We start from the raw sequence: 22041 nt of genomic DNA on the forward strand, positions 1-22041 counted from the left end.
AATTGGGACTTTGCGTGGTTTGACTGTGAAATTTAATCCTCTATTTAATAAATCCATTTCATCTTGATCAAAATTTTCTTCTGAGAGATTGATAACAAGGTCTTTAACTGGTTTTACCAAAGGCTTTTTTAATATTTTAGGCGCTTGTGTGAAAGAAAGCTTTTCATACTTATTGTTTTGTTTATTTCTTTTTTCTTTAAAACAATCTTCACTTCTCTTGAACAAAGCAAAGCACAAATGATTGAAATAATCAAATTCCACAAAATGTAAGTTTCTCGTCATCTTCATATGTAGGTCATAAATATCCAGTTGAACTTGGTCTAAACAATAATAATGGAAATTAATTTCTTGTTTTAGCCACAAACACTTTGCTTCTTTGATCACTTGTATAGTTCTTGAGTTGTGTAGATTGCATTTAATGTCCATGAATTTGGGGAATATTTTGTTTACTTTGCACTGTTTTAAAAATAATATGTTGGCTTGTATTCTCTTTCTTTTTATTAAAAGTCGCGAGTAATGGCTAATGTCTTGTTTGGTAAACATGATTATTAATTAAATTCACAATTAATTTTGTGATGATTTAGCCAGGTTTGTGGTCAGATTAATTAAATATTTAAAAAAAAATTTTCCTTATTGACCGCAAAAATCGTTATAAAAAGACAAAATTTGTTGTTGTTTTTAAAATTTTTAATACTTTTTATTCAATACGAATGCATTTCGGTTCTCAACTGCGGAACCATCATCAGCGGACGACAATTAAACAAAAACACAAAGAGATTACACAAATTACAATTTACAAAAGCTTGACTTTAAGAGAAAACAGAACAAAACAAAACAAAGAGTGTGATAAGTACTGTTTTTATCTATTCTCTTTCTTAATAGCGCTGAATAGTTTGGAGTCAATTGGTCCAGGGTTCTAAGTTCATGAGGTTGTTGTTGATATATATATGTATAGATTCATATGCGTCCAGTTTATTAGGTTTGTTTACTTTTTTCAAAAGCTTAAAATTGTCATCAAAAGAAGTTATTTTGTGTGGACTATCGTTGTTTGGGTCAAATATGTGGGCTGCTATTGCTTTGTCTATCTCTTTCTTTTTTACGGATCGATGGTGTTCGTTGAATCTAACCTCTGCAGCTCTTCTTGTTTGTCCAATGTATTTTTTGTTGCAGTTAGAGCAAGAGATTTGGTAAATGCCGCTGCATCGATTAGTTGGTATGTTGTCTTTTGTTGATCCTAGGATAGATTTTAATTTGTTGTTGTTTGTATGTACAATGCTCATTTCTGATTTAGCAAAGACATGTATTAGCTTGTTGGTGATATTCGGGGTGAAGGGTAAAGTGACGCGGTGTTTATTTGAACTTGTGTTTTGGTCAAATAACGTACTGATGTTGCTGAGCTTTAACTTCTTCGAGTGTTTTTTGATCAAATGGTCTATGACTAATTTATCGTAGCCGTTCACATCAGCTATATGAAGTATTTGTTGGTATTCTTTCATGTAGCTTTGCTCTAACTGCAACAAAAAATACATTGGACAAACAAGAAGAGCTGCAGAGGTTAGATTCAACGAACACCATCGATCCGTAAAAAAGAAAGAGATAGACAAAGCAATAGCAGCCCACATATTTGACCCAAACAACGATAGTCCACACAAAATAACTTCTTTTGATGACAATTTTAAGCTTTGAAAAAAGTAAACAAACCTAATAAACTGGACGCATATGAATCTATACATATATATATCAACAACAACCTCATGAACTTAGAACCTGGACCAATTGACTCCAAACTATTCAGCGCTATTAAGAAAGAGAATAGATAAAAACAGTACTTATCACACTCTTTGTTTTGTTTTGTTCTGTTTTCTCTAAAGTCAAGCTTTTGTAAATTGTAATTTGTGTAATCTCTTTGTGTTTTTGTTTAATTGTCGTCCGCTGATGATGGTTCCGCAGTTGAGAACCGAAATGCATTCGTATTGAATAAAAAGTATTAAAAATTTTAAAAACAACAACAAATTTTGTCTTTTTATAACGATTTTTGCGGTCAATAAGGAAAATTTTTTTTTAAATATTTAATTAATCTGACCACAAACCTGGCTAAATCATCACAAAATTAATTGTGAATTTAATTAATAATCATGTTTACCAAACAAGACATTAGCCATTACTCGCGACTTTTAATAAAAAGAAAGAGAATACAAGCCAACATATTATTTTTAAAACAGTGCAAAGTAAACAAAATATTCCCCAAATTCATGGACATTAAATGCAATCTACACAACTCAAGAACTATACAAGTGATCAAAGAAGCAAAGTGTTTGTGGCTAAAACAAGAAATTAATTTCCATTATTATTGTTTAGACCAAGTTCAACTGGATATTTATGACCTACATATGAAGATGACGAGAAACTTACATTTTGTGGAATTTGATTATTTCAATCATTTGTGCTTTGCTTTGTTCAAGAGAAGTGAAGATTGTTTTAAAGAAAAAAGAAATAAACAAAACAATAAGTATGAAAAGCTTTCTTTCACACAAGCGCCTAAAATATTAAAAAAGCCTTTGGTAAAACCAGTTAAAGACCTTGTTATCAATCTCTCAGAAGAAAATTTTGATCAAGATGAAATGGATTTATTAAATAGAGGATTAAATTTCACAGTCAAACCACGCAAAGTCCCAATTATCGACATCGTAGCTGACATCGAATCTGCCATACAATACAAACAGTACGACATAAAAAAGTCAGTGAGGGACAAAGCTTTACCTCTTATTAAAAATACATTGAAACAACAACATCTTAACTCTACAGATAACAAAATGAACAACGCTCTTGAGAAACTTAAAAAACACAACACTTATTTCATGAAATCTGACAAAGGTAATAAAGTAGTTATTTTGAACAAAACAGATTATGACAATAAAATGTTGAAATCTATAGAAGAAGATAATTTCAAAGTAAATAAAAAATCACCTTTAAACGCCATGATTAATGATGCCAAAATCGCAATTGACACCATACACAAAGTATTCAACGTCAATAAATATAAGTTACGTGTTTCCAACCCAACAGTTCCGTTAATGTATGGTTTACCCAAAGTGCACAAAAATGGAGATAAAATGAGGAAAATTGTCTCAAATGTAAGCTCCCCTTTTACAAACATAACCAAATGGCTTGTTAATGAATTACAAAAATTCGGAAATTTTGACGGTTTTTCAGTCAAGAACACATTTGACTTCGTTGACAAAGTAAAAAACATAGAAATTGAAGATGATGAAATTATGATTTCATTCGATGTAACGGCCCTTTTTCCATCGATCCCTATTAATGAAGCAGTCGAAGCAATCAGAAATCATTTACTTAAATTTGATCTACCACCAGAAAAAACAAAAACTTACATTGATTGCATCAACATTTGCATGAAACACAATTGTTTTCAATTTCGGGACTCATTTTATTCAAATGACTTCGGATGTAGTATGGGAAACGGCCTCTCGCCATATGTCGCAGAAGCTTACATGTGTAAATTTGAATCTGATTTAAAAAAAGAAGGTAAACTACCACGTATTTGGCACAGATATGTTGATGATACCTTTGCTGTAGTGAAGAAATCAGAAGCTGACAAAATACTCGCAACAATCAACAACAGATTCCATAGCATTAAATTCACTTTCGAGAAAGAGGATGACACCCTTCACACTTTGCCCTTTCTCGACCTTGAAATCAAGAGAAAAGGGAAAAACGTTGAGTTCAGTGTCTACAGAAAACCCACATCCACAGATCGATACATAACAAATGATTCATATTGCGCCTATAATCAAAAAATTGCAGCCTTCCATTCAATGGTTTACAGATTATGCCGTCTACCTTTATCAGTTGAAAGCTACATGAAAGAATACCAACAAATACTTCATATAGCTGATGTGAACGGCTACGATAAATTAGTCATAGACCATTTGATCAAAAAACACTCGAAGAAGTTAAAGCTCAGCAACATCAGTACGTTATTTGACCAAAACACAAGTTCAAATAAACACCGCGTCACTTTACCCTTCACCCCGAATATCACCAACAAGCTAATACATGTCTTTGCTAAATCAGAAATGAGCATTGTACATACAAACAACAACAAATTAAAATCTATCCTAGGATCAACAAAAGACAACATACCAACTAATCGATGCAGCGGCATTTACCAAATCTCTTGCTCTAACTGCAACAAAAAATACATTGGACAAACAAGAAGAGCTGCAGAGGTTAGATTCAACGAACACCATCGATCCGTAAAAAAGAAAGAGATAGACAAAGCAATAGCAGCCCACATATTTGACCCAAACAACGATAGTCCACACAAAATAACTTCTTTTGATGACAATTTTAAGCTTTTGAAAAAAGTAAACAAACCTAATAAACTGGACGCATATGAATCTATACATATATATATCAACAACAACCTCATGAACTTAGAACCTGGACCAATTGACTCCAAACTATTCAGCGCTATTAAGAAAGAGAATAGATAAAAACAGTACTTATCACACTCTTTGTTTTGTTTTGTTCTGTTTTCTCTTAAAGTCAAGCTTTTGTAAATTGTAATTTGTGTAATCTCTTTGTGTTTTTGTTTAATTGTCGTCCGCTGATGATGGTTCCGCAGTTGAGAACCGAAATGCATTCGTATTGAATAAAAAGTATTAAAAATTTTAAAAACAACAACAAATTTTGTCTTTTTATAACGATTTTTGCGGTCAATAAGGAAAATTTTTTTTTAAATATTTAATTAATCTGACCACAAACCTGGCTAAATCATCACAAAATTAATTGTGAATTTAATTAATAATCATGTTTACCAAACAAGACATTAGCCATTACTCGCGACTTTTAATAAAAAGAAAGAGAATACAAGCCAACATATTATTTTTAAAACAGTGCAAAGTAAACAAAATATTCCCCAAATTCATGGACATTAAATGCAATCTACACAACTCAAGAACTATACAAGTGATCAAAGAAGCAAAGTGTTTGTGGCTAAAACAAGAAATTAATTTCCATTATTATTGTTTAGACCAAGTTCAACTGGATATTTATGACCTACATATGAAGATGACGAGAAACTTACATTTTGTGGAATTTGATTATTTCAATCATTTGTGCTTTGCTTTGTTCAAGAGAAGTGAAGATTGTTTTAAAGAAAAAAGAAATAAACAAAACAATAAGTATGAAAAGCTTTCTTTCACACAAGCGCCTAAAATATTAAAAAAGCCTTTGGTAAAACCAGTTAAAGACCTTGTTATCAATCTCTCAGAAGAAAATTTTGATCAAGATGAAATGGATTTATTAAATAGAGGATTAAATTTCACAGTCAAACCACGCAAAGTCCCAATTATCGACATCGTAGCTGACATCGAATCTGCCATACAATACAAACAGTACGACATAAAAAAGTCAGTGAGGGACAAAGCTTTACCTCTTATTAAAAATACATTGAAACAACAACATCTTAACTCTACAGATAACAAAATGAACAACGCTCTTGAGAAACTTAAAAAACACAACACTTATTTCATGAAATCTGACAAAGGTAATAAAGTAGTTATTTTGAACAAAACAGATTATGACAATAAAATGTTGAAATCTATAGAAGAAGATAATTTCAAAGTAAATAAAAAATCACCTTTAAACGCCATGATTAATGATGCCAAAATCGCAATTGACACCATACACAAAGTATTCAACGTCAATAAATATAAGTTACGTGTTTCCAACCCAACAGTTCCGTTAATGTATGGTTTACCCAAAGTGCACAAAAATGGAGATAAAATGAGGAAAATTGTCTCAAATGTAAGCTCCCCTTTTACAAACATAACCAAATGGCTTGTTAATGAATTACAAAAATTCGGAAATTTTGACGGTTTTTCAGTCAAGAACACATTTGACTTCGTTGACAAAGTAAAAAACATAGAAATTGAAGATGATGAAATTATGATTTCATTCGATGTAACGGCCCTTTTTCCATCGATCCCTATTAATGAAGCAGTCGAAGCAATCAGAAATCATTTACTTAAATTTGATCTACCACCAGAAAAAACAAAAACTTACATTGATTGCATCAACATTTGCATGAAACACAATTGTTTTCAATTTCGGGACTCATTTTATTCAAATGACTTCGGATGTAGTATGGGAAACGGCCTCTCGCCATATGTCGCAGAAGCTTACATGTGTAAATTTGAATCTGATTTAAAAAAAGAAGGTAAACTACCACGTATTTGGCACAGATATGTTGATGATACCTTTGCTGTAGTGAAGAAATCAGAAGCTGACAAAATACTCGCAACAATCAACAACAGATTCCATAGCATTAAATTCACTTTCGAGAAAGAGGATGACACCCTTCACACTTTGCCCTTTCTCGACCTTGAAATCAAGAGAAAAGGGAAAAACGTTGAGTTCAGTGTCTACAGAAAACCCACATCCACAGATCGATACATAACAAATGATTCATATTGCGCCTATAATCAAAAAATTGCAGCCTTCCATTCAATGGTTTACAGATTATGCCGTCTACCTTTATCAGTTGAAAGCTACATGAAAGAATACCAACAAATACTTCATATAGCTGATGTGAACGGCTACGATAAATTAGTCATAGACCATTTGATCAAAAAACACTCGAAGAAGTTAAAGCTCAGCAACATCAGTACGTTATTTGACCAAAACACAAGTTCAAATAAACACCGCGTCACTTTACCCTTCACCCCGAATATCACCAACAAGCTAATACATGTCTTTGCTAAATCAGAAATGAGCATTGTACATACAAACAACAACAAATTAAAATCTATCCTAGGATCAACAAAAGACAACATACCAACTAATCGATGCAGCGGCATTTACCAAATCTCTTGCTCTAACTGCAACAAAAAATACATTGGACAAACAAGAAGAGCTGCAGAGGTTAGATTCAACGAACACCATCGATCCGTAAAAAAGAAAGAGATAGACAAAGCAATAGCAGCCCACATATTTGACCCAAACAACGATAGTCCACACAAAATAACTTCTTTTGATGACAATTTTAAGCTTTTGAAAAAAGTAAACAAACCTAATAAACTGGACGCATATGAATCTATACATATATATATCAACAACAACCTCATGAACTTAGAACCTGGACCAATTGACTCCAAACTATTCAGCGCTATTAAGAAAGAGAATAGATAAAAACAGTACTTATCACACTCTTTGTTTTGTTTTGTTCTGTTTTCTCTTAAAGTCAAGCTTTTGTAAATTGTAATTTGTGTAATCTCTTTGTGTTTTTGTTTAATTGTCGTCCGCTGATGATGGTTCCGCAGTTGAGAACCGAAATGCATTCGTATTGAATAAAAAGTATTAAAAATTTTAAAAACAACAACAAATTTTGTCTTTTTATAACGATTTTTGCGGTCAATAAGGAAAATTTTTTTTTAAATATTTAATTAATCTGACCACAAACCTGGCTAAATCATCACAAAATTAATTGTGAATTTAATTAATCCTTCTAGAACAGTTATTCCAAATTATTCACAACCATGACAGAGAAAGAAAACTGATACCTTCCTAAAGGTAAAGTGTATAGGGCAAAAAAACGCTGCATAAACGTGCGGTTTCTTAAAAATAATATCCCCTGACACCTCAGCACCAGCGCGCAACCAGGCAAGGCTGATGGAAGTAGTTGTGTTTTTAAATTTTAATGACCTTCCTCTTTCTCTCTCTTCTTATCTATAGGTATATCCATCATACCTCCCAACCATGGATGAAAAGCAATGCTAAAGCATTAGTGGCCAAATTGATTTCTCTAGAGACACTTTGAGTTCATGGAGTATAAGAGATTCAATGGTAACGTTCAGTTGAAGGGGGAATTTGTTTTTCTTCGTGTTATTTAAAGCCAATATAAGCATAAGCACGTTCTTACCTATACCTGGATTGTAGCTTGTAGTAGATTCCAAAATAAAAAAATAAAACAGAACCCTTCTCTGTATATCTGCTGCAGTCAGGTCTCAATTGGGAATTATGTAAAAGTTCTGGCTATCCATGATGATGACTGCAATGGACCAAATGCAGACATTTTTAACAACTTTTTTGTCGACCTTTTTTTATGAGGAGAACAAAATAACTTTAAAAAACAAAAAAAGGTATATACAGTTATTATATTGGAGTAGAAGTCAAACCATCAAGGTATATCCACTGACTTGTAAATAAGACAGTGAAGATATCTGAAATGTGAAAATACTTCTTCAATGTGGTTCATTATATTTCACCATCTGAAAGACCTTTAAGTTGCTTTATATTGATCTATGAATCTTTAACAGTTATTTTGTTAATATAGTCAGGAGTTCATATTTTAAAATTATATCTTTGAGGCTTTAAGACGGTATGGTTTCACTCTCTACATGGTACAGCTACAGCGCAACAGCACTCAAATGCTCTTGTAAGACCGACCGACCTCAGCACACTTAAGATGGAATATATGCATAGATAGGTATGTCTCAGGACCTGCATGAGTACATTTTAAATTTTCGCTGCACTATGGTTTCTTTCAAGTTACTTTACATGCCAAACAGTAGAGTAGTTGACGTCGTCGTTGTCGTAGCAGTCATCGGGCCATATACACTTTTTGGCATACACGTACACACGTACACTTGCATATAAATATCAAGGATTCACATAACCATCATCACTATACCACCATCACCACCGCCACCATCATGATGTAGTCTTCACTTCACCTTATTATTATTATGAACAAGCAAACGCATTCCGGTGTTCCACATTCTGGTTTCAAAGGAAAACTTCCGACCCGACCAATTGCAGATGAGTTCAGCGTCGACGCTTTTTGCTTTTCATAAAGAGAACGTTACCTACATTTCATATATATGTATGTTTATAGTGTAAAGTGTAGTGTAGAGTCGGTGAGTAGTACTGTGTAGAGTTTGTTTGCGGATAAGTTATCCACGGCACCAAAACAATGTCAGTGCTAAGGGTTCCTTCTTTCCGTCTCTGTGTATGCTATATATATTTACATACAGTATAGATGTACTTTCCTTGCTGCATGATGTCCTTGTTCACAAGTAGTTAGCTCTTAAAAGTACCAACCTACATATAGGATACACCTACATACATATATAGCTGACTTTCACTTCGTGGAGGTGTAGCTATGGAGAGGATATATGATTGTGGCGATACGGTGATTTTGTTATGTTCAAAAAGCGAGATGTAAACATTTGGGATTTAAAGTTTTGTTTTTTATATATTTTTTGTATTTATACTTATTCCAAGGAAAATGCATGTGGGTGTACTCATTTTGTTTGAGAATATTTGTGGTAAATTAAAGCTTAGTTTAGTACCTATTGGTGCGTTACTTTCATAGCCATTAATTTAATATAAATTATCGAATTTCGTAAAATGTCTCTAACATCACCACTACGAGTAGAAATCATAATAAGCATTTACCTCAGCAAAATTAATCCTTAGCATCAGAAACATATAAGAAAAGTACTTACCTACACTTATAAAGGGTGATTTTTTTGAGGTTAGGATTTTCATGCATTAGTATTTGACAGATCACGCGGGATTTCATACATGGTGTCAAAGAGAAAGATGCTCAGTATGCTTTGACATTTCATCATGAATAGACTTACTAACGAGCAACGCTTGCAAATCATTGAATTTTATTACCAAAATCAGTGTTCGGTTCAAAATGTGTTTCGCGCTTTACGTCCGATTTATGGTCTACATAATCGACCAAGTGAGCAAACAATTAATGCGATTGTGACCAAGTTTCGCACTCAGTTTACTTTATTACTTTATTGGACATTAAACCAACCACACGAATGCGTACAGTGCGTACAGAAGAGAATATTGCGTCTGTTTCTGAGAGTGTTGCTGAAGACCGTGAAATGTCGATTCGTCGCCGTTCGCAGCAATTGGGTTTGTGTTATTCGACCACATGGAAGATTTTACGCAAAGATCTTGGTGTAAAACCGTATAAAATACAGCTCGTGCAAGAACTGAAGCCGAACGATCTGCCACAACGTCGAATTTTCAGTGAATGGGCCCTAGAAAAGTTGGCAGAAAATCCGCTTTTCCGTTCAAGAACTGCCCATGCATCCCAAAAAATGCACTGTTTGGTGTGGTTTGTACGCTGGTGGAATCATTGGACCGTATTTTTTCAAAGATGCTGTTGGACGCAACGTTACGGTGAATAGCGATCGCTATCGTTCAATGCTAACAAACTTTTGGTTGCCAAAAATGGAAGAACTGAACTTGGTTGACATGTGGTTTCAACAAGATGGCGCTACATGCCACACAGCTCGCGATTCTATGGCCATTTTGAGGGAAAACTTCGGAGAACAATTCATATCAAGGAATGGACCGGTAAGTTGGCCACCAAGATCATGCGATTTGACGCCTTTAGACTATTTTTTGTTGGGCTACGTCAAGTCTAAAGTCTACACAAATAAGCCAGCAACTATTCCAGCTTTGGAAGACATAATTTCCGAAGAAATTCGGGCTATTCCGGCCGAAATGCTCGAAAAAGTTACCCAAAATTGGACTTTCCGAATGGACCACCTAAGACGCAGCCGCGGTCAATATTTAAATGAAATTATCTTCAAAAAGTAAATGTCATGGACCAATCTAACGTTTCAAATAAAGAATCGATGAGATTTTGCAAATTTTATGCATTTTTTTTTTTTTAAAGTTCTCAAGCTCTTAAAAAATCACCGTTTATAATAAGAGACATAGTATGTAAATAACACAAATAACAATCCTTTAGAATCTATCTTTGAAACATGAATAAATCCACGAAACAAAACGTTCGTTCAGCCCATTTGAATCAAAGGCTTAACTAATATCAGTAAAAACACGGTTTTTTTTAATAGCATCCAGACAAAATATCGTAAACTGGAACAGACTTGTTACCGTAGATTTCATCTTAACAAAGCTATGCTGATTATCACATAGAAAAGAGGTAAAATAAACAAACAAGACATCAAAAATAATGTACTTAATCAAACAATTTATTAATTACTAAAATCTTGGCAATAATTCTATAATAAGTGACTAGATTTTGTTATCTTTTCCTCTGATTTGGGATAAGGAAATACTGAACTACTTAATAATTGATTTATATGCAAAAACAACCGATACGACATTTATATTGCACATTTTTTTAACATAAACGAAGGCAAGCTATCACAACCATCCATTTTTAAAAAGGCTCGGCGATTAAAAGGTGCTTAATGGTCCCGTTAGCTTATACATAAAGTTTCATTTATTATTTGTTGTTTAAGTTTTGAAGAAAAGCTGAATTTTGTCTTAAATCTCACATCTTTAGCTCCACTTATTTTTATCACTAACAACTAGAAGCGCCAATCATCACTTCTTTTAGTTAGTCCGTTTTTTCGCTTTTGAATTTAAGCAAAAAGGTTATTTTGAGCTCTTAATACATCCGATTATTAATGATTAAGTGTTAAGTTAGAGACAAAGTTTATTTGTTTTGTGTCACCAAGAGAATGAAACGCACTCGAAATAGTTGGAATTGTCCCTTATTTGGTAATATTATCGAATTTAAAGACAACATATTGCCAACCTACCAAGAGGTGATGCAGTTTTATGAGTGGACCCCACATAAAATCAAATATGAAAAGGAAACTTAAAAAGAAACAACATGATTGTATAAAAAAATAGAAGCTGAGATAGTTTCAAAATTGGCAGACGTATGGCCGAATTCTTCTATTTCTACAGTAGAACCGAAACGAATCAAGCTATTGCTAAATAATATCAAAAAAAAATCATTTAAAGTGCAAGAATCTTCTTAAGTCTCAAATAAAAATACCGAAAAAGAAGTTGGAAGAGTCTCGTGTAAGAAGCAAAGTCTTATTTGACATTTCGTCTTGCAAATGCCAAAACTTACTTAAATGTACTTGTTCTAAAAACAAAGAAGTACCTGTTAGGGAACACAATTTTTTAATAGACCAGCGAACAGATAGGCAAATGCCGATAGGTGGTATTAACGTTGATACAACAAAAGAGATGAAAAAAAAGGCAAAATGTGATTTCACAACAAACTGTTTGAGGAACACATTTTATTGATAAGAGAACCTAACGTGCAGTTTTTAGGCTGCATTGCACCTTCTTCAGGCACTGCAAAATTTATAGAACAAGAAAAAAAAATTGTATGAACGCAGATACATCAATCGATAATAATTACACGTGATAGCACAAATGTTAATGTTGGTGAAAACGGCGAAATCATACAGATGAATAGGAAAAAAGGTTAAATAGGCAATTGCAGTGATCATTTGTGTATTGCATATGAATGAGCTACCATTTAGGCATCACTTTCAATATATTGATGGCAGTACTTGTGGGTCACAGACGTTTTCAGGCTTTATTGGCAAAGAACTCGAAAAATGTGAAAAAAACTGCCCTTAACTCAATTCTTACCTATTCCGGTGAACTTAATTGCACTTTCTGCTGATGATATTAACACAGACCAAAAATACTTGTAAGGAATAGTTGAAGCAGTTTCATCCGGCATAATTCCTAGTGATTTAGCAAACAAATCAACAGGCAAAATGTCCCATGCACGATGGCTAACTAGTGCCAGCAGACTTTTTCGGCTTTATGTTTCTACAGAGTCTGCTTCTGAAAATCTTAACACCCTTGCAACGCACATTGTCAACGTTTACGATCCGGTGTGGTTTCCTAATAAAACTGACCCCAGTTGTTAAGATGGATCTAGATACTTGTTCAAAATCTGTTATTCAAAGGAACAGTTATTCAAAGGAACAGCTATTCAAAGGAACAGCTATTTCGTACATCACAGATCCCTATCGACATATTTGTGAATTAACTGCTCTTCGAATTTTAAAAGCTAGATCAACAACTTCAAAAAAATTGTCCCTGTTCCAACTACCAGAGGTAAATTTCAATGCTTCAACATATTCGGATCTTTAGAGTTGGCAAGATAAAATTACTAAGCCACCGATATTGAAATCCATAACCGAAGAAAATCTCAGAATGTTTGTTGAACAAAAAGGAGATGGACATTTATATTGGACGCACCTTCCTTGTCATACTCAAGCTGTTGAACAGGCAGTAAAAGATGTGACTGAAGCTTCAGTTACTTTGTGTAATAATTAAGTAGACAAGGATTCATCAAATAAATGTATGCCATAATTCGACGGCAAAAAGGATTTTGCCCTTAATTAAATAGATGCTACGTTTTGAATGTATTCTATTATTTATGTTTTAGTTTTATTCATCAAACTGCTCTATTACATTTGAGTTCAAAATTATGCATTATTTTAAATATTACTGTTTTTTAAATAAATATAAACAAAATTTGAAAAATATTGATGAATTTATTTTTTTCATGGCATTAAAGGTTGTTTTTAATTGATTCAAGCAAACTTTAACATTAAACCGGAGGCAGAAGATAAAGTCTGATGACAGCCAAACTTAATATTATTGTTTTACTCATTGTTTGGCACCATTTCATCATTGTGTCCGTAGAGAAATCAAACTTTTTTTTTCTCCATACAAGTGTGGCCCACCGTAATATTGTGTATGTATTTAGACCCAGTTTTTCAGTGCTGAGTTAACTTCAAGATAAACCCATAACTAGTTAATTTCGAATGCAGAGTTTACTTACAAATAAATTTTTAGTAACTATCGAAGTTGATACATTTTGACATTTTGCTGACAGCCATCTGCCTTTGATTTTAATCTTCATTTTTTACAAAAACAAATAATCAAAATAATCTGAGTTTACTCACTAAATTTTAAGGATAAACTTAGAGTCAACTTCAAGATTATAAAAGACTTAAAAACATTCAGGAGGTAACTCGAGTTAAACTAAGAAACTTAGATAACCTCGCACTGAAAAACTAGGCCTTAAAAATAAATAAATTGGGTGGCGCAACAGCCCGTTTGAGAACTAGGGCCTAGTGACTTACAACTCTCAACCATTCCTGTGTGCAAGTACTGTTGTCAGGAATGGCAATTCCTCGCAAGAGGCAGTACCTGTGAAAAAGACTTTAGGTGGCATAGGTAGGATTCGAACGCAAGACCTCCCGCATGACAGTCCAACGCACTTTTTTTTTAAATTCATTTTTATTAATTTATTTTTAAACCTATATTAAAGCTAGACAAAAATTCATAAAACTAGCCTAATTATCCATAACTTACAACTAACTTAATGGTCCCATACGAACACTTTATAAGTTAAACAATAATACTTAAAACTAATGCCTTTCGGTCCTAATATCTATTTGACTTCAATTTATAATTTATTTATTTTTGTATTTATTAGAAAATTTGAAAAAAAAGTAATATCAATATCCTTTTTTGTTTTGACTTACAAACTACTTAAAATTAGGTCCTGAAATAAAACTGAAAACTAACTTAAACTACCTATTCTACCTATAACTTACTTAAAACTAGAACAACCACAGCAGCAAATCTAACTATTAACTATAGGAATAGTTCGTAAGGACATATCTCGGAAACCAGCAGAGATATTGATCTCAAACAATGGAAGCGTTTCGGTAGAAAAATTGTGTCCGTTTCTGTTTTTTTTTAGTGCAATACGAACAAAAGTCTGAGCTTAAACTTTGATTCTTTTTATCTCGAAATGTTGCAAATGCCATTTACAGTTTTATTTATCTAAATGCGCCGATTGTATTTTTTTAAATATTAATATCAACAGAACAAATTTTCAAAAGATTGGTTTTTCAATTTTGCAATTTAAAACAAAGTGAAAAATAGGATTGACACAAAATATCTCATAAACCAATTACGCTATGGATTTCGATTAAATTTTGCATAAAACATTTCGACATCATGTCGAATTGCAATAAACGTAAAAATTCAGCATACCTTTTGTATACCTCAAAAAAAACTTTGAATTAAATATTTTAGGAGCAGGAAATAATATTACATTCAGAATGATTAAAAGAACAACTTTGAAATCTAATAAATGGTTTTAAATGACAATCTTGTTTATTTCAGTAATCATTTTTAAGGACACTAATGGGAATGTTGTAAGTTTAGATTTTATCCTAGGATCTTTTTTCATTTAAAATATTTTATTTAAATAATGATTTGAATTATAATTTTTGTACATTTATAAAAAACGAAAAAAGTTTGAAAACAATTCTTACTATCGTAAAATGATTTTTGTATGCAAAAACTTTTCTCAATTACAACTTGTTTTCGGTGAGTAATTAAAAATTCAATTTTTCAGAACCATTTTATGTATTTATTGAACCATGGTAACGATCTTTAATGTCTAGTCTAGTCTCCTGAACTGCGAGACTAAGTACATACGATCCAGTCATGCATTTTATTTTAATTTTCTAAAAATATAATACAGAGTTCAAATGTACATGTACGGCATGTATTTGAAAAATACACTCAACGAATTGCAATTTGATTGCCTATTAAACTTTTTGATGAACTTACAAGTGTAGTTCATATCATGGTTTTGAAACGGGCTAAAACCTCAAACCGATCAAATTTACAAGAACTGAACATGAACAGCCCAGTACGGTACGCCTGTATACAGTGCATAACCAATTTCGATTTGAAAATTGTTTTTGACCGTTTTTTTGTTGTTTTCGTATCCGATATTAAAATGTACTGAGAAAAAAAGACATGCTCCAATAGCCACATCGAACATGAATTTCTCGAAAATTAACAAAACAAAAAATTGTATCAAAAAACTGCCAAACAAACCAACTTTTAAACTGCTGGGAATATTGGTGTTGTTTTCGCCAGTGTTTCTCTTCAGACAACGACGACGGAGGACGGAGAACGGCAGCGTTCAGAAAATCGTGTTCTAGCCAAAATGATGAATTTTTTTTTACTGTTTTGTTTTATTTAGTCTCATGCGAAATGTTTCATTTCCGAGGTTAAAGGTGAGGTGTGTTGTATGTGGTTTTCCATGTCCAACAACATATCCTGTAAAGTACTCGTATTTTCCATTTCAATGAAAGACAGCACGCCAACATCAACAAGGTATTCGTATTTCGTATAAATTCGTACTACTAAGGTTACACAGGTACAAACCTGTCTATATAGAACATATATTCGTTCCTGATGCCTTACCAATCTACAATTCAGCCCCAAGTCAGTAGATACAGTTACAGTATACGGTTGGTGGTGGTTGTTTTATGTAATAGCAATAACCAAAACCTTTATTGACTTTGTGAGGTAAACAGTGTGTGCATTTTTAGTTTGACCTTTATGAAATCCATATGTATGTATGTATGTACGTTATGGTACGTTACTTCAATCCTACAAAGGTTATGGCTTTGAGTTAACTGGAAAACTCGATGATGGTATAAGGTTTATGATTGACTAGAGTTCCAAGAATGAACATGATGGAAAATTATAAATGTAGTTAAAAATTTAAAGTACAGATTAAACAGAAACTTTATTTACAACTCTTTTATCTGTATACCTAAACATTGAAGTAGTTAAATAAATTTAAAGTTTTTATACTAAGCTTGTTTTATAGGACTTACTTTTTATTATTGAGTTGAAGATTAAAAAAAAAAAAATTGGGTGGCGCGACAGTCCGTTGAGAACCAAGGCCTAGTGACTTACAACTCTCAACCATTCCTGTGTGCGAGTAATGTTGTCAGGAATGGCGGGGACCTACAGTTTATATGCCGACTCCGAACGGCTAATTTTGAGAAAGCACTTTTTCATGACTATAGTTACTCTTGGAGAATTTGTCAATTCCTCGCAAGAGGCAGTACCCGTGAAAAGACTTTAGATGGCATAGGCAGGGATCGAACCCAAGACCTCTAGCATGACAGTCCAACGCACTAACCATCATGCCACGGGTACCAAGATTATTTAATATTTTTAACATTTTTGGAATATCATGAGAATGCACAATTCTAATTATTTATTTATTTAAGAGCATGCTCAAATTTGCACAAATTAATACGATTCAACAGTTTGAAATACTTTTAGCAAAATATTAATTAGCTTTAGGCAACTTTAGCTAGAATATTTATATTTTTTAACTTCCCTTGGGAAGTTATTGTAATGGTTCCGATTTGTAGAATTGAAAATTTTGATATTTCTTGACGTTTTAAGTTCCCTAGAGTCGAAATAAAAGATTTTTAGAAAGTTGTCTGTGCGTGCGCAACGTTTTTTCGGCGTCCATAGCTCAAGAACCAGAAGACATATAGACTTCAAAAAAATTTAGTTATACAGATAATAATGCAGAAAGGGCTCTTAAGAAAATTACGTTGTTGGTTTTTTTTTTTTTGTATTTGTATTTATTGCATATTATTTAGTGTTGCACAGTAAGATACAATATCTTTTAGTACAAGCTTCAGTGTTACAATTGGTTTACATGAAATGAATGAATACTAAATTTTAAACAAGGTGGCTTGAAAAAAAAAGTTAATATAATCAAAACTACTTAATTCATGAAAAAGATTTGATCAACGGGCTTTATTATAATACCTTATAAAACACCTTTAAAATATATACAACCAAAAAACAAAAGCTAAAATCATCGCAATGCCTCAAAATACTGTCTAAGTGTTATTCTGAACCGAGTAGTGCAGCTTATCATCCTAATAGTTTGAGGTAGGGAATTCCACCACCGAACCAGGTGAACGAAAAATTGACGGCTCGAAACAAGATAGGAGTAGCTTATTGGTATCAGATCGCTGCTTCGATTAGAGAGTGGTAAAAGGTAAATTTGAATAAATTTGGCAATATGGCTATTGGCCGATACTCATTTCGGGTTTTTGGAACAGGAACAATTTTAACACGTTTCCAGACGGCAGGAAAAATTCCAGTCATGAGAATAATTTTGAAAAGATGTGTTAATCGGTAGAGTTGCCTTCACAACCACGGGATGGATCTCGTCAAATGCTATTGAGTTTGATTTAATAGATAAACAGGTTTTTAGAACAACTTTATCATCAATTGCTTGTAGAGAAGATGACGGTTTCTAAAAATCCAGAAAAGTCTGAGCTACCATTAAACTCAAATGATGACATGGATGTGAAATTGGTATTCAATTCATCAAAATCAATGACAGTAGAAACACTTTTGAAGTGCTTACCAACACCAATTTCTTTTAATTTTTTCAAAGTCTATGACCACCTATTGAAGGGTCAAGTCGAGGAGCATAGAAACGTCGCTTAGCTTCCCTAATCTCAAGAACAACTTTTTTTTTAAGTCAGTGTAGACCTTATGAAGTTCGTCGAGTCTAAAACATTTAAAAACGTTGTAAGCTAGATTGCTCTAATTTATTAAAACTTTGATTTTGTTCTTGAACCAAGAATGGTCATTGCATCAAAAAGGTATTTGTTTTTGTAGGGAACGTGAATATTAAAAAAGAAAGCTTATGTTTCATTCAATAAAAGATACTTGGTCGTCGACAGACTCCATAAAGAAAACTCGAGACCATCCAACAGATCTTAAGTCATGTTCTAGATGGTTATAATTTATGCTTTTAAAATCTCTATAGCAATAACTGTGTTAAGTGCAATAAGTCAAAGTGTGAAAAACAGGATGCAGAAAGTTGGTTAAAGTGAAGAACTTTGCTCAGTTCACTAACAAAAAATACATCAAGAAGTCCTTGGTAAAGTGAGTAGGAGTGGATGTGTTTACTGGATGTAAGTTAAAAGCTTTCATGTTATCAGCAAAAGTGGATTCTAAAAGAAGGTTGCTTATAAAATCTCCACTTAAAATAATATAAGGTGAAACATGGGCCAATTCATCCAATTTTGTTAGCAATGGTGTTGTATCAATGTTTTTATTTGGTCTATATGCTGAACCCAGTAGAATCTTGTTATCTTTGGATGTTATTTCAATAAATATAAAATCAATGTAACTACCAGGAAGGGATTCACATACAAATTGTGGCTTTAACCCACTACGTGCATAAATGGCCACTCCACCTCCAATGCGCCCCACTCTATCCCGTCTAAATAATTTAAATCCTTTTACATCACATAATGAGTCATTTAATTCAGGATAAAACCATGTTTCTGTCACACCTACGATATCCGCCTTAGAAGCTGCAAATAGATACTTAAATTCATCAATTTTTGGCACTACTCGTAAGCTCTGAGCATTTAAGCAGCAGATCTGTAGATCAGTTCGCTGACCACACAAAATATTGATCATTAAACGAAATTTATAATTTTAATTATTATAATTACCATAATTATCAGCGGTTGTGGAATTCCCATTATTTACTTCATCAGGGCCAACCATCGCAGTTTAAAAAAAAGGTGAACATTTTGGTAACCCTAAATATCTCTCGACCCAATAACGCTAGAGACTTGAATTAATTTTATATTATACTAGCTTTTACCAGCGACTTCTCCTTGACAATGAAGCAATGATATTAAATTAACAGAAACTCTTTTATTACAATACATACAAATTCAAGTTCAACAAAAAACAATAACGGAGAAGAGAGTTATTCGCATTTTTTTCGGACACCCGGTCTCACAGACCAGTAGGTTGGTTACCTTTGGCGGGTTAAGAAGAAGATAGGTTACTTCAATACATTTTTATATACCATGCTTTTTATTCCTTCTTTGGAATACATACTTTGACAATAATTTTATGAAGTGCCTGGTCACTATTAGAATCTGGTATTTCAGCACTGATGATTTTGTCTATTTGGTCAGATCTTAACTTATTTTTTTAACCACACTAAAATATGCACGTGTGGCAAACCGCGCTTTTGTCATTCTATGGCATACATGAAACACAATACTTCCCAAAATATGTTCCCCTTTGTATAACAGTCATCAGCTTTTTAACTATGAGTCTAAAATCCCTCGCCACAATATCATGTCTATATATTGCACTCTGTCCCGGCAATAACTCTTCAACTATTTCAGGCCAACTTGAGTGACATGTGAATGTAACAAAAATAGGTCTGGCCGTCCATAAGTGCGTACATACGCAAACGCATCTTAGGTACACCCGTGTAAATATCTAGGGCTATTTATAAAAGAAGAAGGTAAAATAACCATTTTACCCAAGTCATTTTTATTTACATTGCCCTCACTGGCCACTGCGTCTTGCAAGTGTATATAGTTTTCTGCTCTTAATTTTTTTTTTGATTCAGTTATATGTATCGCAATCTCTTACTTTCTACTTTCACACGTACATAGCAACAAAAAACTGATTGGCTAGTTGTCTGCATCGTGAAATTGTATTAAAATGATTTTCCTTAATCATCATTTGGAACGCATAGAAATCCATACAGGACACTTTTTTATTTGGTAATGGCAAGCCAGTCACAGTATTGATTTGGGTATTTGAAAGTGATATCCCTGTTCGCCCTTGCTGAATATCAACGGATATTACAAAGCGTCCTAGTATTTGTGTATGTGTGGTACCCAAGTTAATGAATCATTATGGGTGTGTAAAATAATATCACGGAAAGCAAACTGCTCACCGGAGACCACGGCTGCGACTTCATTGATTAATGGTGCGTTATATCTTCTCTCATATTTCCACTTGGCGTACGGTCAGGGTTCAATATTAAATTATAATCTTCGCCTGGCATTCTTTCTAATGCTGTTTTAAAAATGTTAATGAGGTGGTTGTGATTTTTCAGTGTTCTTTGAATTTTCCAAACAGTATCCTTACAACTCCTTCAATTTTTTGGCACCTGCGGTCGACCTCACAATTTTCGTCGCCCAGCTCGAGCTTCTAGAACTACGCGCTAGATTACATTTACGTTTTGCAGGCGTATCAAGCTAAACGTAGACGAAAATTAAGTTAGACTAAAAAGAACCAAAATAAATAGACATTAAGCAGGTTTACATACCGTTTATTATTTTTAAATTATTATTTTAAAACTAAAAAATAAACACGTATAATATTGAGAGAAAACTGACCATATAAATGCGTTGTTTTCCTGAGGTCAAAAGTAACTCGTGTCTTTTCTTAGGTCTCAAACTATCTCCTTACCAAATTTTCATTTAAATCTAATCAGTAGTTTAGGAGTAAAAGTGATCGGCCCACGGGAATGCGTCATTTGCCCGGGGTAAAAAGTAGCCTATGTACTTCTCGGGTATCAAAATATCTTCATAGACAGACAGAGTTACTTTCACATTTGTAATATTAGTTAGATATTGTAATGTGATACCAAACAAGTGTATTTTTGGAAAAAAAAAATCAAACTAACCAGATTCTAAAAAATCAAAAAATTGAAACAAAAATTTTCGCCTCGAATAAAAAACGAATAAAAAATGTTTTTATATCCAAAACAATTTTGTGCAACGAAAAATAACGTTTTTTACATCTGGTAAAATTTTGAGAAAAATCGAATTGGCACTTTTTTTTATAAAAACCTAAAACAAAATTACTCAAAGTTGATAAAAATTAAATTTCGACTCAAATATATTTGAGATTATGGCTTTCAACTTATTTTATCATATAAGAAATATGGTTTTCATCATTCAGTAAAATTTTTTGAATTGACAGTTTTTTTTTTACAAAAAATAAAAACACACAAGAAAATTAATAAAAGTTATTAAAAATGCATTTTCAACTTACATAAGTTTTCAAAACTTTGAGGCATTGACTTTAAACTAATTTTATTCTTTTAAAAACATTGTTGTCAACATTCGATTAAATTTTGAGAAAAATTGGATTGACAGTTTTTTGTAAACAAATTTAAAACCCCAAAAAAAAATTAACAAAAGTTGGTAAAAATTGATTTTGGACTTAAATATCATTTCGAAAGAAATATTGTTTTCAACATTTCGTAAAATTTTGAGAAAAAATAAAATTGACAGTTTTCTTACGAAAAATTAGAAACTGAAACAAAAATTAACAAAAGTTGGTAAAAATTGATTTTCGACTGAAATATCTTTTTAAAAATTTGAGATATTAGCTTTAAACTACTTTTATCTTTTAAAAATATTTTTGTCAACATTCAATATTTCGTATAAGATAAAATTAGTTTGAAGCAAATACCTACGATTTTTGAAAAGA

The 22041-nt window shown here is 32.7% G+C and overlaps 2 protein-coding genes across 2 annotated transcripts; both read left to right on the forward strand.

Moving 5' to 3' along the window:
- Positions 1–3473: 3473 nt before the first annotated feature.
- On the forward strand, positions 3474–4517 carry LOC129953511 (uncharacterized). The gene has a single exon (XM_056066753.1). The coding sequence runs from the start codon at positions 3474–3476 to the stop codon at positions 4515–4517; it is 1044 nt and encodes a 347-aa protein (XP_055922728.1).
- A 1654-nt stretch (positions 4518–6171) lies between these two features.
- LOC129953510 (uncharacterized) lies at positions 6172–7215 on the forward strand. Its single transcript, XM_056066751.1, has one exon. The coding sequence runs from the start codon at positions 6172–6174 to the stop codon at positions 7213–7215; it is 1044 nt and encodes a 347-aa protein (XP_055922726.1).
- Positions 7216–22041: the final 14826 nt, after the last annotated feature.

This window comes from Eupeodes corollae, unplaced genomic scaffold (genome assembly GCF_945859685.1).
Source record: "Eupeodes corollae unplaced genomic scaffold, idEupCoro1.1 scaffold_979, whole genome shotgun sequence".
In the NCBI taxonomy this organism is placed as follows: Eukaryota; Metazoa; Arthropoda; class Insecta; order Diptera; family Syrphidae; genus Eupeodes; species Eupeodes corollae.

What these genes read in the sequence shown, in the direction of transcription:
- LOC129953511 (XM_056066753.1), top strand. Translation starts at nt 3,474, where the DNA reads ATGGGAAACGGCCTCTCGCCATATGTCGCAGAAGCTTACATGTGTAAA.
- LOC129953510 (XM_056066751.1), top strand. Translation starts at nt 6,172, where the DNA reads ATGGGAAACGGCCTCTCGCCATATGTCGCAGAAGCTTACATGTGTAAA.